The sequence below is a fragment of the Fusarium pseudograminearum genome, chromosome 3, assembly GCF_000303195.2.
Source record: "Fusarium pseudograminearum CS3096 chromosome 3, whole genome shotgun sequence".
In the NCBI taxonomy this organism is placed as follows: domain Eukaryota; kingdom Fungi; phylum Ascomycota; class Sordariomycetes; order Hypocreales; family Nectriaceae; genus Fusarium; species Fusarium pseudograminearum.
Window position 1 is genome coordinate 811,774 of NC_031953.1, and position 18,089 is coordinate 829,862.

An 18,089-nucleotide genomic window follows, 5' to 3' on the forward strand; every position below is an offset into this window, starting at 1 on the left:
TTAATTAATTAGATAGATTATAGAAATCTTATTATTTAAATAATAAAAAAGGTTAAGAATTTTAGGTAGCTTATTTATCTAGGCGGCTTACTTATTAAATATATTAATTAGAAAGGTAAGGCTAAAAGAGAAAAATAGAAAAGACAGCTTAAAGAGGTATTAATAGTATTAGCTATATAGGCCTTTTCTCTTTAATATAATATTTAATTTAATTAAGATAGGGTTAATAATAGAGGTTAAGGTCTAGGTAAAATAACTAATAAGTCGGATTTAGCTAGTAATTTTTTAAGTTATATTAAAAGGAGAAAAAATAAGTTAAAAGTAGGTATCTAGTCTTATAGTGCTTTTCTATTATATAGGAATAAGGTTATGCTTATGCCCTACTTTCTATAACTCTTAATGCAGGGCGCCGAAGGCATATTTTGCTTGAAAGTGTACTAACCACTCAAGTTATTGTTTGCAAGTATACCGTTCCGTTTGGTGGTCCTGTTTCGATGCAATCACGGGTCATGGCATGGAGTAAGAATAGGACTCAGTATTCATCAACAACATATGCTCCTAAGTAGAATCCACGGCGTAGTCTCTATGCTCAAGCAATAACCTTGTCTAGTGAGGTCAATCACCAGATAGATAAATGCCCATTGCATCAAAGTAGAGTCTTATCTCAGGCTCACCCTTATTTTGCTTTAACAGGCCTTCTCATCAATCAGCCAAGAGAAGAACAGCAAATTATATACTCTCTCCGTTCTCAAGACTACCTAACATATTTTAGAGTCACATTGAATGAAGCGCCGTGTTAATGTGCAGTGTGTATTGTCAATCTGGTATCTGTGCTATGTGTTGTATCTGGGGGGAATAGGGGAATAGGGGAAATGGGGGAATGTAAACCGTTCTCAGTCCGTATAGAGCTCCAAATCTCATAATCTTCATGTTCTCAAACCTTGATAGCCATCCTCAAACTGCCAGGCAATCATTATCTCCGATTTTCTTCTCCGAATACGCCGCATAAATAGCAGGCCCTTGATCTTGTAAACAGAAACGAATGTCGTCAAGACTCAAAAAGAAAAAGAAATAAAAGAAACTTTGACCGGTTATGCACTTCCGGAATGTCTTTCCATGATTCATGTTCAAGCCTTCTTGGTGACTTTGGCTTTCACCTTTGTCTTCCTTGCCTCCACGCCAGTCTTGGCACCTTTCTTGACGCTCGCCTTGGCAGCAGTCTTCTTTGGCCTGCCCTTTCTTTTGACAGCTTCTTTCTCCATGTCGTTGACCATAGTGTCTTTGTCTTTGGTCGTGAGAAGCATTCTCAGTTGCAAGTCATCTGAAAAGGTAGGCTCATGTCCGTCGTCTTGGAGTACACGCCTGACGATTTCCGCCTTGGCATCCTGCAACATGATGAGTCTCTCGTCGATGGTGCCCCGTGCCAGAATCCGGACCAGTCTAGTCTCTTTCTTCTGGCCAATCCTATGAACACGGCCAAAGGCTTGCTGTTCGACAGTGGTATTAAACCAGATGTCATCGATGATGACAAGATTGGCGACTTGGAGGTTCAACCCTGTCCCTCCGCATTTCATCGACGCAACCTAATGAGCCGGTCAGCTTCATTACGAGTAGGCGGAAATATCACATACACTCACCAGAATCCTGACCTTGGGGTCTTTCTGGAATTTTCTGTATGCCTTGTCCTTTTTAGCCTGGGTACTTGCGATTTGGTTGTAGTAGAGAAACTCCAGTCCTAGCCTTTCCAATATGCATCCCAACACCTTTGCAGTAATGGTAAACTCGATGAAAACTGTCGAAATGTTAGATCTGCGGTTCAAAGTCTATTATATGAGCCTTACCGATGATCTTGTCGTTGGGGGACTTCTGCAGCCATGTTAGAATCACTTGAACTGTAGCAGTCAGTTTAGCTCCCCAAGGCATCCTGACTGGATCGAAGTCGATGTCCTCCCGGCCGCAAGTGGCAGCAAAAAAACAATCAGTTCCCTTGCCCTCACCAAGCCATTGAGATCCGATGCTGTCTGTCCCGGGCTCTTTGTAGTCTTTCAGCGCACGCACAGCTTTCAAGATACACTGTGGAGTTTTAGGGGGACTGGCTCTAACCAGTTCAACAGAGCAACCATTTACAAGGCACTAATTGAATTAACACCAAATGTGAGCCAAAATGTCAAAGCGATCCTTTCCTCACTTACCTGGTCAGGAGAGTCTTCCGGTCGTCCTTCTCGCGCCTTTTTGAGTCCAAATTTAACACAGCCTGAACAATAAACATGCTCGCACTATCAACATTAGTGGAACTTCTCATACGCGCGGCACCTTGACTTACGTTTTTCGATTTGTAGAATTTCTTCGGTTCGATTTCCTCATCGCAGAGAGGACAGTCCAGCCCATGGATGTTGTGTTCGTTAGCCGCCAGTGAAAGTAGCTTGGTCATGTCCGTAATGTCACCTGATACATCTGGGTATTCCGTTTCCAGTTGGTGCTGTCCTGGCAAAAACGGCTCCCATTGAATCGCATCCTCGACTTGCTGTTCAGCATCGATACTTGGTTTCTGAGCGTTCCCTTTGTACTGTTCGAGTATCCACTCGATCTTACCCTGGTGTTTGCTCTCTTGAAGAAACTTCTCAAGGTTGAATGGATGGGACGCAGCTTGTCTCATTCTAGTGACCTGTGCGGTCATGGATTTGGCGTCTTTGCTGTCGGTCAATTCTAGCTCACCTGATATATCATCGTTGTTGGCAGTATCTTTTTTGACATCAGCCTCGAGACCTTTGACACGGTGTTGGTTATCCATTGCCCTTAAAAATTGTCAGCATGCTAGTATTTGACTCAAGAGTGTATGGTAGTACTGAGACAGAGTCAACTCCCAGCTGGGAGGGGTGACCCATAGGTCGTGGCACTTGCTGGGCGGAAGATTCGTGATTTTCTTGCCCAGAAAAGTGTCTTTGTGAGTTCTGTGTTCTTTTAGATGCTGGCCCAAGTTGCAATGCTGCGATACTTACCGTCGGAGCATCACCATACAGACAACAAACCGAATGTTTTGTTCCGCGTTTTCCTGTCTATGGAGTAAGCCATGTCCCAAAACCGGAAGAAATACTTACGCCTGTCATGTACTGCTCGACGAATTCTGCCGGGGTCTGGGTGAAACTACAGCCAATAAACTTCAGGTAAGGGTAGAACTCTAGCATATGCAAGTCAGTATAAGCTATTTGTTTTTTGAGGGACTGAGACACAGACCTTGAAGCCCATTGGAAATAGGGGTCGCAGTCAGTACCCAGCGATACTTGGCTGTCAAAAGGCAGCATGCCAAAGCGGCTATCTCTTGTCAGACTAGCTCTCGCGCATTTATAATAGCGAACTTACTGCTTGATTCACGGTTCTTGATAGCCTGTCCCTCATCCAAGATCACCCGGTACCAACGGACGTTGAATAGCAGTCCCAATTTTTTGTCCAGCGCTTTTTTGAAACCTTTCTCATCATTCCGGTGCTCGCTTCTGAGTCTGTTGATTACTGCAGGCTTAACAGATTGGGAAACAAGCTCAGCGTAGGTGGTAAGACTGTGACATGTTAGATATCTTGACAAATTCAAGACTCTGATGACTTACACAACCCATTGACCACCCCACCACGGCGGCTTCTTGTTCTGCGCTCTAGAAAATCGAAGGGTGTCTGCGGCTTCTGTGCAGTAACAGAACTTTTCGATCTGACCTTCCCACTGTGTGACCATACCCCGATTCGGCAACACGACCAATGTTGCCCTGCTAAACTCTCTAATATCCTGAGGTTCAGCGGGATGGCTGACCATACAAGCAAGGGTACTGATTGTCTTTCCCATACCTGTATCGTCGGCCAGAATCCCCCCGGCAGGCGAAAGCTCCTTTGCCTCTCTCTTTATCATCCATTGGGCTGCCGTAAGCTGATGGCTTTCCATACGTAGACTGAGGCCCGAGAGTCTCCACTTCCCATTCGCTTCTTCAACTTTGCGATAGCCAAAACTGACCATGGCTTCTTTCAATTCTGCCTTTTGCGTCTTTGTTTGTCGATTGTCGAGATCTTTACAGACGCTGTTAATCATCTGCTTGACCTGGTCCCACTTGGAACTTGCTTGAATGGAACCCATACTCGGCACGCTACCATTGGCGAAACTCTCATCGATGCCGTCCATACCGTGAAGCGAGTTTGCCATTAGACCTGCAAGATTTCTTGAACCTTCGCCAGCAGATGACTTGGTAGATGCTTTCCGGACTTTCCGTGGGCCATCTTGATCTTCATTGAGCTTGCGTTTCTTGTTTTCTGCCTCTTTTTCTCGCTGAAGCTCACGCTGCCGGTACTCTCGTGCTGTCCTGACAACTGGCTGTCTTGTTGTAGGCTCTAAAGAACCGTTGCTCTTGCTGTTGCTTGACTTTTCGGTTTTGACGAAAACTACATCGTCATCACTGTCGTGTTCGGAGTGCTCGTCCAACTTAAAATCTAGATCTTCGCCGTCAAGCCTCTCTTGTCTTTCATCTGCACTGTCTTCGTCTGGATAGGGGGTACCAGTGTTGTCGTCGTCGAAGGGTCGAGTTGGAACATGAGCTCGCTCAAATTGTGCAGTTGTGTTTGAAGCCCGCAGACCAGTTATACTCCTTCCAGCGGCAGGTACTCTTTTCGGGATAGTCTTTTGAGTCAAGAATTCAAGGTCTTCTATCAGCAAGTCGGGCCTTTTGGGCGAACACTCTCCAGGTGGGCTTGGAGATCTTTCAGCCTTGATGTATGGGGTGGCTTGAGGATCTTTGGGCTTTGTGTCGACGAGCTTCGTATCGACGGGCTTCGTGTCGATGGGCTTCTTGTCGATGGGCTTCGTGACATCTAGCTCCATGCCGTCAGGCTGGTCTGGTTGCGATGGAGGAGGATCCATGGCGAAGAAGGATCTAGTCATGCCTGTTAAAAGATATTCCTCACGAAGTCCAGCCAATGAAAAGAGCCAAATGAACTCACCAGGATGTGCACGCGAAAGTCATGGGACCGAGTGGCACTGGTGTAATGGCGCCTACGACACGAGGTGCAAACCAAGACTAGGTAGGTAGTGAAGTTGTGTAGAAGGAAGGTAAAGGGAGTAAGTAGCAGGCAATACTAAGGGAGGAAGGAAGGAACTGTTCGATGTTGGTGCGATATGATTGAGGAGGGAAGGGACAATTCAATGAGAGTGAGGTGAAGAGGAAAGGAGGGGATTGAAGATTAAAGATTCAATTCCGGATGACGAAGGGTTTAAATATCTGAGATCCAGTCGATAGTGATTCACTGCCTCTGTGAGAGATTTAGACTAAAGTTTGGAGGGGATTGAGATGAGAGTGCACAACAGAAGGGGATGAAGAATGCTTTTTCCTCGAGTGACCTGATCAAGTTGTTGAACTCCTGACAAAAAGGCAATAACAGAATAACAACAGACACTTGATTTGAGATATTCCCGCGCTATATTCTATATCCTTCTGCACCCTATTCCATGAACTTGACCCTTTGGCACCGATGGTCCATACACTCTTACCCCTATCCAGATGCCGCATTCGACCCTCATTCTCTCCATCTAAACCTCCAAACAACTGAGTTTCTTGTAGCAATTCCTTTCTTGATTTGAATGCCAGAGTGTTTCGCCGAACGAGGATTGACAGCCCTTCTTCAAGCCTCCTACTAGTGAAGCTGCTCCTGGGGAACTGATCAAGGTCGAGGATCGATCCTTAAGTAAATGCTTCCACTTGAGATCCGGTCAAAAGCCATCCTGTTAGTTGACGAGTCATCATTTGAAGTTAAGAAGAGAAATTCCCCTAACACTACTCCCCCAGAAGCTCAATAATGAAAAGTCACCCTTATATCGTGCCAATGCTTGACCTGACTCAGAAGCGATTGCTGTATTATGGGATCAGCTTGTAAGAGAAGTTTAAGGTTCAATTTCGACAGAAACAATATTGCTACTACTATCGCTATTAATTATTTCAGTGACTTTGACAATGCTTCTCGAAATTGTCGTTATCCAGACTTCGCGACACCCTACTTGTGGTTTGCATCAAATGGCTTAGCTCCTATGTGATGTCTCAACAAATAGGTCAAGTTTCCACCCAGCTGCATCATCAAGAATATAATTAGCTAGGTACTATAATCATTTTAACATAGATATTCATCACAGAGACGCACCTACGAGTCAACAGGCAGCTTGACTAGACCAAACACCATCTATCAACGATTGTCGTCCCAGTCCAGCCTAGATTACCCTAGACAAACATCAAACAGCCACACAGTCAAACGCCCTGAAACAATAGAACAAGATGAGAAACAACAAGCCTCTTGGACCAACTAACGATGGAATTGTTACAGAAAACAACCAGTCAGTCAGTAATCGGCCAACGTTCTAGCGTACGCGGAACGAGTCGCCGGCGCGTTTCATGATGCGCAGAGAATCATGACGCTAAATCCTTATCCCTCATACGCAAGCGAGCATGAGGGTTTTCTCAGCTGAGAGCCGATCAGACCATTCGGGACCCGACTCATGCAGGTGCTTCAACACTAAAAGTTTCTGCCATGACGTGGAGCCGACTCGTGTTGGTGGGAATATCAGTCATGACATTGCAGACAACACTATCCCGCAATACGAGCAATCACAATTACAAATTCAATCAAAGGCTATTAATGCATTGCAAGACACATAGGCAATAATGAAAATTGCGCCAAGAAAATACGACACCTGGACACGTGTGATGGATTGATGTCCGTAAGGCTCTAAAGCATTAGCCTCACGTGCTAACGGAGCCTCCACGATGCCCGATATAAGTCTGTGCGATGAGGGGAAAGGCCAAGATGACCAAGAATAGACGTCTGAGAGGTGTATAGGTGATACATTACCTGAATACCTTGCGGCGCACGTCTGGGCAAAAGCAACCTACAATAGCATCGCCATTAATTGATGGGCTACTATATTCGATACGCGAATGCAACCAACAGAAGAAATTATAGATTGGTGGGTTACATAGAGACTGATATTGGAAGGAAATATTAGTCCAGGTATGGTCAGTGCCAACATTTCGTCTGATCCTTTGAGGGTTTGTTATTTACGGATCAAGGTAACACTGCAGCTGTACTACTGTACTCCGTACTATCAATTCCTGCATCTGTTGATGCACACAATTAATCAGCATGACATCCTAGTGATTCCACCAAACTCTCTATCGAAGGTGGAAAAAGCAATGAAAGGGTCCCAGACTGCCGGAGATGGTCAACAAGGATCACACCCATCTTGCTGACGACCGACCTAAGCTCAGGTAGGAACAGAAAGAAGAGGACCCGAGACACGGCCAGGGTCCGCACTAACTACGTTGACTAATTCCTTCGTCTCCCAGCTTGTCTCTCTTGACGGGCCGATGCGATTCGGGTCATTCATTTGATGATGGAAAACACCAATATTAAAAGTCATGATGATTTAGCATACCTGTTGCATGATTGACGCAGGGATGTGTCTTGGTCTGTGATCGGAATGAGGCTAGAAGTAAGATCGTGAAAGCCTATTGAGCGCAACCTTATCTTCATCTCCCATCGTATTCATTTGGCAGGTCAACCGCCTACTAGCCAGATACGCCAGATCGAGAAGGTAATTACGTAGTCTACTCTCTTGTCAATTTAGTTAAATTGATTTCGCAATTCAACTTGACAAGCAAGGGTCTCGTAATGTCACCTTGGTGTTTGAGATGAATTAACTGGACACCAACAGAGCGCACTCCACTGTCTTTAGCGGCACTTGAGTCCGTCAATCAGTCTTGTCTGTGTGCCCTGATCCTTGTCGGTCCCTCCTGATTGACCAACTCAGCCCAAATATTCGCATCCATCAACAAGTCGATGCATAAAAAACACAATCTCTTTCTCCCGCAAAGTCAATCGCCGTTCCGCGTCATCCGGTGATGAAATAGAGTTTCCGTAGAATTCTTCCATTCTTGTCGGAGAAAAAGAAACGAAAAAAAAAAGAGGCGAAAACGTTGGTTGAATGACGAAGCCGTATCCCATGCTGCTGGGATCGTAGATCGCTGAGCTTTTTCTCTTTTCCTTGACTTGTGTCTTTTGGGAAGCCAGCCCACAACCGGATCGGCGCCTCTTGTCAGCCACCGCACGCTCTGGACCGGGACCGATCTTTTGGGTTGTCGCTGTTAGCTTCGATAGTTTTGCATTAGCATCGTCAAGGGGACAGGGTCTAGGAGTCAAGTCAAACACAGACGACGGCATAGATTCTTCTCTCGTCAAGTGTCTTGCCGCGTACGAATCGTCTCCAATTCTTTGGCTTGTGACAGACCCAACTTTTCGTAAAACCCTTGTCCTGGTGGAAAAGAAACTCTGCTTGTCTGGGTCTTCATCCACTGGGAAAATGTCCCGTGTGGTCCTGCAGCCACTAAAAAAGAAGCCAGGATGGAAGGTCCCAGTTGGCGTTTAGTGGGCCCCGGCCAAGAGGTTGCACAAACCCGACTTGGCCCGCCCCCGCAAGCTTACCTTAGCCTGTAGCGTTTGGTCCACTAAACTGCCTGTCGAGTCAGTCTTGACATCCTGAAGAAGGAGCCAGTAGTCTTAGTATTAAGCGATCGCATGCTGCTCCTGCTTTTACTTCAGGAGTCCTGGCCCTGTTCCGCGACTCGTCAATGTTAGTCGTACCTGAGCTGACCTGCGCTGACCTGCACTGACAAGCTGACGGTTACTCTTGCCTTTAAACCTAGAGACCCATTCTTTTCTTCTGTCCCTCCTTCCTTCGCCTCTATCTGATTCTACTTGCGCCTCCCCATTTACACAACATTTCACTCACATATCTATTCCTTCATGATTTATACTGTCAATTTCAACAATAGCGGCTCCTCCACTGTCTCATGAGAGATTTGTACTGTTCTCCATTAGCGCACTCTGAAACATTGTCATAATACTTGTCGCATTCCATATTCGACCGGACCACTCCCGTGCGGAGACAACAATTAAAAGATGCCTACTATTAATGCTCACCGAACCTTTGAACCGCCCTCAATGCCTTCTCTCCCCGACTTTGAGCGTCGTCGTTCCACGGCGTCGTCGTTATCGCACAACACCGATTCCTTGGGAGGTCTCCAATCACCACCTCTTAGAAGCAGATCAAGCCGACCCAAGAGCGCCAAATTCTCATCCTACCGCCTGCGCAGTAATTCTGGTCTCTCACTACACACTAATGAAGATATTTTGCGACAATATACCGACTACCACCCTGATGGCACACCACGCGCTGGCTTGTACAGCAATGGAGGGGGGCAGTGGTCTGCCGAGAGATTGAGGAGTATCGACTCAGTTGCGTCTTCGGCAAGAAGCCAGAGGTCCAGTATCGCATATACAGAGTCGGACAGCTCTGGCGAACTGCCAATTCCTGATCTCGTGGGACGAGAGATGTTCGATATGGTCATGGCCGACCACGCTGCTAGTGGTCAATTATGGAAATTTGCTGCCGATCGCGGTGTTGGTCAGAATGTGGACTATCTTATGAAGGTGAGCAGAACTCACAAAAATATTTAACAAATCTAACAATCAACAGATCCGCGACTATATCCAATCTCTGGAACAGGTTGTCATCCAGCTATCGACGATATCAACCTCATACACTTCCATCACCGCAACCTCACCACTTGGTCTCCCCCCACCAATGTCAAAGGCTCTCAACACAAACATCAAGCATCTCACAACATCTCTTATTCCCAGCCTGGAGAACATGTTTCTCGAGTCCAAGGCATTCATCGAGCAGCGCATCGTCAGAGAAATCTTTCCCGATTTTGTCAAGCAACAGCTTTCTCAATGCACCAGTTTGGCCCTGTCCCTAGATGCTGAAGGCGACTCTCCACTAAACCCTTATCCCGGTTTGAAGGGCTCTTTCTGTCTTAGCGATCCCTCGCGATCTGGAAACCCAATCGTGTTTGCTTCCGATGAGTTTGAGGAATTGACAGGATATTCACGAACTGAGGTTTTAGCACACAACTGCCGATTTCTTCAAGGCCCACAGACTGATCGGGATCGCATCGCCAACATGCGCTCAGCCATCTGGCGCAACGACGAATGCACTGAGCTACTCTTGAACTTTCGAAAAGACGGGACGCCTTTCTGGAACCTGCTATTCTTGTGCCCGCTTCTCGATAAAACCGGAAAAACAAAGTTCTTCATGGGTGCCCAGATTGACGTTTCATCCTCGATCCACGACACCGACGATGTTCTCAAGGTTCTGTCTTATGGCGCGATGGAGGAGGAGAGAGCTACCGAACGATGCAGTTCTCGCTGGGCGAGCGAAGCATCTCACGACGAGCCTGAACACGACGAGGCATTTGGAATTAAGAATAACACACTCAAGTCAAAGAAGGCGACCTCTTTCTTCAAGTCGTTCAAGAAAGCGAACCCTCCTCCTCCATCGCCACCATTGAGCCCTCGGCGCAGCTCTGATAGACCCCGCTCATCTGGACCTACAATGGATAAAACATACAGCACACGAAGCGTCATCAGAAGATTCTCCAGCCAGCCCGAAATGCTAATGTCAACATATGCTCGGTACATGATTCTGGAACACGTGCCATCCTACCCAAAGTCCCTCGGCGCAATGCCCCTAGATCAGGAGGGAAAATATCCGCCAAAGCTGTGTGTTTCCTTTTATTCCAAGGAAATGTCCGAAGCACTCGACCTCGGCCCAGCCACGGAAGCCGTTATAGGCAAGGACATCTTCGATATCATGACTGAACAAGCTACACTACCCTCGGTTACGAAAGCGTTCAAATTGACAGTTCGAGACCTCGTTGTCCGCGACGGAAAGTCTGTCTCACTCGACCTTGCCCTTGCAAACCATATTCCCCGTCGGGCCAACACGTCGAGATCACCGACTACTGACAGTGATGGACCGCACAAGAAGCCCGCCAAGCTTATGAGCCACTGGACGCCTCTCAAAGATAGTGAGGGTCACGTCAAATATGTGGTGATGATTGTTTCGCCAATCTAATGTACGAGGTGGCATATTAAAACGATGATGATTTACAGGCGTTTGGAAATTTATTTTGTATATATTTGGCGATATGTTTGAACAGTTAGATACCTATACGGCCTAGAGAATGAAGTCATGACTATAATACACAATGTCAACTATCACAACGTATCTGGATCTTTGCAACCGATGAGCGTTCAGAGCTTCCCATGACAACTATTCACATCCCGTGTCTTGAACTCAAATAAAGCAAACGAAAGCCACATTCCTGCCATAAACGTAGAACGATACTTTTACTAATACTTTCACAACGTAGAACAATCTTTACCAATCCTTCCGCAACGGTCCATGACGCCAATGGAAAAGGGGTCAATGGCATTGCCGTCCCTCCTAGCCCGGCCATTTAATCCCACCAACGCCCGCCAGCCATCGCAGCGCAGCCATGGCGTTTGGGTTCGACTCTAGAGAAAATCTGTAGGGCTATGATTTCGGCCTAGAGTGATTGGCAGACACCAAGAAGGAATTGCCCGAAGGTTTGCAGTAGTGTTTGTTTCGTTTGTTTCCCTTGGCGGGTGTTGGGGTGTAGCTTGTTTCCAGGTGTAGCCTTTTAAGAGTTTTCGTCGATGATACGAGGACCTGAGGATCAGCCGCTGGAAGCATAGGAGATGAAATTAGTAGGTTAGTTTATGCTACTTAGATTAGACTCTTAGGTTGTTTTTTCGTAACCCAAGACAAGAGGGCAACGTATCTGCTGCGACTTCGGACAGAGAATGTGGGATGGGTAGGACATGAGGATGGAGCGCAAAGGTATAGGAGTGGTATCAATAGCACAACGCTGCTGTATTGTAACAACTTTTAGCTAATATATGTCGAGTAAGGTTCGCTACACTATAGTGCAATCCAGGACTCCGGTGTCTTCGACACCCCATCGCTATTTACATACTCCAAGCCATACTAGTACATAAAAAAACACCCAACTTCCCATCTCTTCCACAAGCTGCCGCCTGTGCTCATCAAACAAAAGTAACGGGTACTACACGTCCCTCCAGACTCTTGCGCATTGTCGAAACTCGCTGAGCATAAAATATCGTAGACTCGCTATGCAACCGGGAACATTCTCCATCAACGCCGCTCAATGTGTACAACGCTTTGCGAGGACCTGACCAAGGCTTGATAGTAGTATCTGGCCCATTGTGCTCCTTCTCCGTAAGGTAATCTGTCTCATAGTAGCGGCCGACAAGGAGCCAGTGCAGCAGCTTGGGACGTCTCTTTGCTTCCTCCACTGCAGACCTCATGACAGGCTCGCGTCTGCCAGTACCAAGGTATGAGATCTTTGCGCCGCGTTGAATGAGAAGCTTGAAGCACTTGAATGCCCCGACGCTGCTGGCAAACATCAATGCAGAGCCTCTGCCGTGCCACTCGCGATCAATGTCAAATCCAGCGTCGAGAAATAATCGAACCTTGTCATCAAGGTCCAGGAGGATGGCCCAAAACACAACGTTGAGTCCATGACCTGGCTCGAAATTTACAACACGAGCGCGACATTCCCACGGAATACGCTTAATGATTGCTTTTAATTTGATCTTGTCTTTATATTTTGTGGCCACGCCGAAATATGCCAAATAGACAGTTCTCAAGAAGGAAGGCTCCTCTTCTGCAAGTCGGTAAAAGTCAAAGTCTCCGTTCAGGGCGTAGGACTGGACCTCGGAAAGCATGCATGTAAAAGTTGTTTCGAGACTTGGCAAATTTATGCTGAAAGGATCCAAGCCAAGCTCGAGCAAATCGTGTAGGTTACTCGCATTTTTTTCACTAATTGGAAAAGAATGGACAGCGAGGGTTGCAAGGTTGCCGCCATGTTCCACCAAGTGACGGGTTATATCGAGACTATCGTTCGCAGTAGTCAGCGAGTAAGCCAAAGGTGATAGGCCCTCGCAGTCGAGAACATGTTGATCAGCACCTGCTTCCAGAAGCAGATCGATCATGGGCAAATGGTCATAGGTCGTAGCACAGTGCAAGGGCGTTGCTAAAGACGACTCTTGAGCGTTGACATCTGCTCCGCTGTCGATAAGGAGCTTGGCCATCTTGCAGACTATTTCTTCATCCGACGTGGCCAACTCTCCTCCGCAGCGGAATTCGGAAATAGAGTGCAGAGGAGTGGTACCGTCGGATAAGGTCCCTAGGTTGATGGCGAACCGCAAGACCCTCTTCGCGATGCTCTCGTCTTCCGTGAAATGAAACTGACTCAGTAGTCCAAATTTATTCATCAAAGTCCTGGTGCTATTAGTAAAATCCCCTCGAGGCTGCAATATGCTTACCAGTATTGTTCAGCATGTTCTGTTAAATGATTAATGAATATCTGAAGAACATTGTACTCGTGTTCCAGGTTCGGCTGGGCAACAGCGTTTTTCGATTCAAAAAGAGCGTGGATAGGGTTCGTTCCCAAGTGAAACCAGATTCGTTCTTCTTGTAAATATGCATCAAGGCACTTTTCGAAGAAGGAATATGCCTTTTCGGGAGAAATAAACATATCGTACGCCATGAGTGATTGTATGTTCCGAGCAGTGTCAACTAGCGCGTTGTAACCGTCACCCCAATGTTCTTCACAGCTAGTCACGAATCCTTTGAAGCCCAGGTCAAGAAGTTCCAACATAGGTCGTATGAGGTTTTTGGACGCCGTGTAGCTGAGCAGCGTGCAAGCTTTACAAGGCATAACGGCAGACTCGAGGTCCCTTTTGGAGGCGTGATTGAGCAATGGTCTGAAAAGAGCATCACGCTTCAGCTGGTAACGATCAATCGCATGAGCCAGCAAGTCACCCAGACGTTGAGGATCTGAGTTTTCATCTGTAACGGAAGACGCTTCTGCCATATCAACGTCAGAAGATGCGTCAGAGGGCATGTTGGGAGATGCGGCGGAGTCAGGCATGGAAGGTGGAAGGACAATATTTCGGCTGTCTGGCATATGCTCTCCGATGTACTCGGCCACCTCTCGGCTGGGTCCTACAAGAGCATAAAAGAGTGGTGTCCTGCCGGAATAGTCTTTCAGGGTCAGATTTGCGCCGTACCTGGTCAAGACCTTGATACAGTCTAGAGACCCAGCTTTGGCGGCCAAATGAGCTGCTGAACGACCATATCGTGGACTGACAGTGTCAATCTCTCCAACCAACGGCGTAGCTTCCAGAAGCGCCATCAAGACATCGCGGTGACCTCCGATTGCAGCAAACTGGAGTGCATTAAAGACATCATTATGTTCAAGAGCGTTGAAACGGCACAGCCAGTCAAAATCTGCAGTGGCTTTCTCGATGATGGCCTCGAGCACAACCACAAAGCCAATCTTGGCGACCAGCATAAAACCGCTTATGGAATCTGGCGGTGCCAAACTGGCGTCTGCACCATGGCGGACCAGCATACACGCCACAGCTATTCGCGAACGACAAAGTGCTTTCACTAGCATCGATGGACCGGGTGAGTCGTGGATTGGTGATCTGAACGACGGTTGGCTGTAACTTTTGTTAGCAAAGGTCTTGATGCACTGACGCATACTTACTTGTTAACTTCGAGACTGTTGACATCCATCCCGCAGTCAATGAGTACCTCGAGTATTTCCAAGGCGATGTCTTCCTGTGGTATGGACAACACCTCTTGGAATGTGTAATGTTGATTGGCGACAAGGTCTTGTGCCTTTGTATTGCCAAGCAACGGCATAATCATCGAAACATCCACAGGCTCATCTGCTAAAAAGTCCTCGAAAATCGATCTGCCACCAAAACTCTCCCACGGCTTGTGCACGTTGATGCCGCTCTGGACAAGTAGTCCGACGATGTCTGGTTTCCGAGAGCGTACAGCTAGTGAAAGAAGAACTGCAGCATCTCTTGTTTCAAAAAATTCTCTTGAGCCAACTTTGGCTCGACCCTCGGGATCCTCCACTTCCCAGGACGCTTCCAGGACGGCGGCAACAAACGGCAACTTGGCAGCTGTCCAGGTTACAGGACCAACTTGGACTTTTTTGCATATGCGACTAATTGCCCACTCCCCGGTTTCTTTCTCGTGGTCCAAGAGAGCTCCCTTGTGAAGCAAACATGATATCGCCATACGCGCAAAATCGTACAGAAAATGCATGCTTGTGGGGAGATCGACCGATGGGCCATCGAGCATCGAGAGTACGTCGTCGCAGAATCTTGCCCACAGTCCTCTTCCATGCTTGTCTCGTGATTGCAGAACTTCGGGAGTGAGCAAGTCCATGTAAGCGCCGCGAGTCATCTTGGGGTAACAAGACGGGTGAAGACTCGGCCTGGCAGTGAATCCTGGTCGCTGTTGCAAGAGCTTTGTGTTTGTGATGACTGTTTCTGCTGGCGTCAGCCCGTCGGAAAATGGTCGAGAGGGCCCGGCCTTATCAAGGACCAGCGAAACAATCTTAGGGCAGGCCGATATGTTCAATGACCGGAGAAGTGATTCATGAGCTGTATTGGCGCTGGGGAGGACTCTAAATACCATCTTGACAAGAAGAGCATCGCCCCATTCAACAGCCCATCTTGCCAACTGCTCGTTGCCCTCTGGTTTCAGATACTCCTGGCAATGGTGCATCAGGAACCGGGCTGCCAAAGGTTCAACCCCATTTGAACTTTTAGGGAGTTCCTTCAAGGTTTCGACATACGCAAATGCTGCTCGCAATGGGGTATATCCATCCTCACATACGGCGCCAAGGTTGCGAATTTTGATCGAGTCGTTGAGCCATAGGTACATGAGCAGTTTAACATCGTTTGTAGCGGCGAAAAGATGCCAGATATTACGGCCACCGTTGTCTGTGTCTTGGGTGGGAGCCGAGTGTTCCAGAATGAGCTTCCCCAAAGGACCGATTTCCTCAACGACCATAAGGGGTGTTCGGCCACTCGAGTCTCTGGCTCGCACGTCTGCCCCAGCTCGAATAAGGATGTCCATAATTTCGAGCTGCGCACCTTCTGTAGCCATGTGAAGGATTGTACCAGAAGTTCCATCATTGTCGTACGGAAAGTTGGGGTCGAATCTGGGATCTTTTGTCAATCGTTCCACGAGTCTCACGTTAAAATCCAACACAGCGGTTCGTATGACTTCTGCAAAACTTCCATCGCTTAGGGTATCGATCTTTCCGTCCGTCGCAGGCGAAAACTTGACGTTGGCACGCTTCATGACCTTGGACACAAGATATTGTATTTCCACATAATCTGTACTGTCTCGTTCGATGTCACGCAAGGTCAGATCATAGGCATAGGTGAGTAGGTGCGCGAACCTCGCCCGATGAAGTAGGCCACGCTTTATCAAGGTTTCCCGCTGCAAGAGCCTGTGAAAAGATCTATCCAGGTCACCCCCTCCTTTGGCGATGCGCGTAAATACGTCCTCGTGCTTGCTTATCATTGCAGTCCAAAAAGCCAGTCCTGCCAGTGATACCTCGTCGAGCACGTTTTTCCAAGTGTATCGATATTTACAGTCTGCGCCGGCGTCTATAAGCAAGAGGATGGTTGCTGCCTGGTCGGTATTCGAGTCACTGCCAACAAGCAGTGTGGTCCATGATTCTGGTTCTGTGCGGGTCGCGAGAACTTTGCTACCAACAAGGGCGCAGAACAGGGGGGTGCCGATGAGGCTGGACTGGTTGACTTGAGCTCCCATCGACAAAAGATCTTTGCAGAGACTGGGCAAGCCAAGAGCAGCAGCGATGTGAAGCGACGAGACAGATCCGTCACATAATGCGTCCGTTAATTCGAGCAGAAGCCTCGGAGAAACGGCCAAAGCCCCCAACGTTCGCGGATACGTTACCCTGGCGTATTCTAGAACCCACTGCACGAAGCTAAATGACTTTGGTATCCTGAAAAGGGTACAGACTTGCGGCCTGAGCTGTCGCCAATATGTTTCGGCATGTTCTGGCCATCTCGCAGCTGCTACTCGGTACTTTGGCTCTGTTATTCGCCGCTCCTGTATCAGTATTGTTTCCCTGTTGTATTCTGCTGGTTCACGATCATTTTCGGGAGAATTCAAAATGGTGAGCCAACCCGAAACATCGGCTGCGCTGGGCTCATCATCATCGTAGACATGGTCGGGGGCTTCAAGGGCCTCACAGTCGCTCTCCTTCTGGACCATAAGCTGTGGAACAGGGTCTGTCGTGAGTATGGAAAATTGGTGTGCGATATCCTCCAGGGTATCGGATGACCCGAGTAAAAAGACGAGCTTGAAGCGAACGTCTGAAAGTGATGCTCTGGCCGCTTTGATGCCATCCGATGTCGCATAAGCATGGAATGACTTTAAAGCAGCGATGAGTATCTCGCATTTGTCGATCATGGGCCATTCGCGATCGTTGTCATTTCCAGAAGCAGAGCCTGATGCGCTTGGCGTGATGCCTAGCGTGCTGTCGCCAGAAGTGTCATTGTCGGCTGTCAGCTCTGTAACGAAAGACTCGAGGCTGTGGAGTGAGCCTCCGAGAAGCCTCAGCTCGATGAGCAGATGCTTGATCTCAAACTTCGAGGCTTTTGATTCCGATTCCGATGATTTAGGCGTTGATAAAGATGACTTTGAATATGCGCTGATGGTCGCGCAAGCTTGAAAGGTGGAATCCTTTAATGAACGGACGGTTTTTAGTACCAGTGAAGGCGACATTTTGCGGGTGGTGGTTTTGAACTGAAACTTTGGCTCATATTGTAGTCAAATCTAAGGACACCCCTGCAAGAAGCGGAAGATGGGCGCGATTCAGTTATCAAGTTGTGGTAAGATGTTGATAAAGTAAAGATGTCATGTTGAGTGAAGTTTGGATGCTCAGCTCAAGGCTGTCGATGTCATGGCGACTTGCCAATCAACAAAGCGAAGTGGAGCTTGGGCCACTGTTTTCGCTAGCGGCTAGTAGCCTTGCAGCTTGTACCTTGCAGTACCGAGTCCAGCCAGTTTAATTCTGCTTAAAATCTATCCGACAAATTGAAGCAATATCTTTGACTGGAGAATATCAATCACTGTGCTGGTTATTTGTACAGGGGATGGTAACACGTTTGCTACGTCCCCAGCGGGTAACTGTCGCAACCGCACCGTAGCGCACGTGACCTCATAACGCTCCTAACGGTGATGCAGGAGAGCAAGACTTTACTACAGAAAAGAAGCA

General features: G+C 47.6%; 3 protein-coding genes across 3 annotated transcripts, besides 2 other annotated features; 1 reads left to right on the plus strand and 2 right to left on the minus strand.

Moving 5' to 3' along the window:
- Positions 1–50: a repeat region.
- Positions 51–190: 140 nt separating this feature from the next.
- Positions 191–216: a repeat region.
- Positions 217–1,127: 911 nt separating this feature from the next.
- Positions 1,128–4,894, minus strand: FPSE_12295 (uncharacterized protein; the record flags this gene model as incomplete). Its single annotated transcript, XM_009265412.1, has 11 exons — positions 1,128–1,583; positions 1,638–1,792; positions 1,842–2,133; positions 2,193–2,276; positions 2,324–2,795; positions 2,847–2,951; positions 3,000–3,052; positions 3,099–3,178; positions 3,235–3,312; positions 3,361–3,554; positions 3,603–4,894. The coding sequence occupies 11 exons, from the start codon at positions 4,892–4,894 to the stop codon at positions 1,128–1,130; spliced, it is 3,261 nt and encodes a 1,086-aa protein (XP_009263687.1).
- A 4,082-nt stretch (positions 4,895–8,976) lies between these two features.
- Positions 8,977–10,993, plus strand: FPSE_12294 (uncharacterized protein; the record flags this gene model as incomplete). Its single annotated transcript, XM_009265411.1, has 2 exons — positions 8,977–9,507; positions 9,554–10,993. The coding sequence occupies 2 exons, from the start codon at positions 8,977–8,979 to the stop codon at positions 10,991–10,993; spliced, it is 1,971 nt and encodes a 656-aa protein (XP_009263686.1).
- Positions 10,994–11,988: 995 nt separating this feature from the next.
- Positions 11,989–17,596, minus strand: FPSE_12293 (uncharacterized protein; the record flags this gene model as incomplete). Its single annotated transcript, XM_009265410.1, has 3 exons — positions 11,989–13,246; positions 13,291–14,472; positions 14,520–17,596. 3 exons carry the CDS (start codon positions 17,594–17,596, stop codon positions 11,989–11,991), a joined length of 5,517 nt encoding a protein of 1,838 aa, XP_009263685.1.
- Positions 17,597–18,089: the final 493 nt, after the last annotated feature.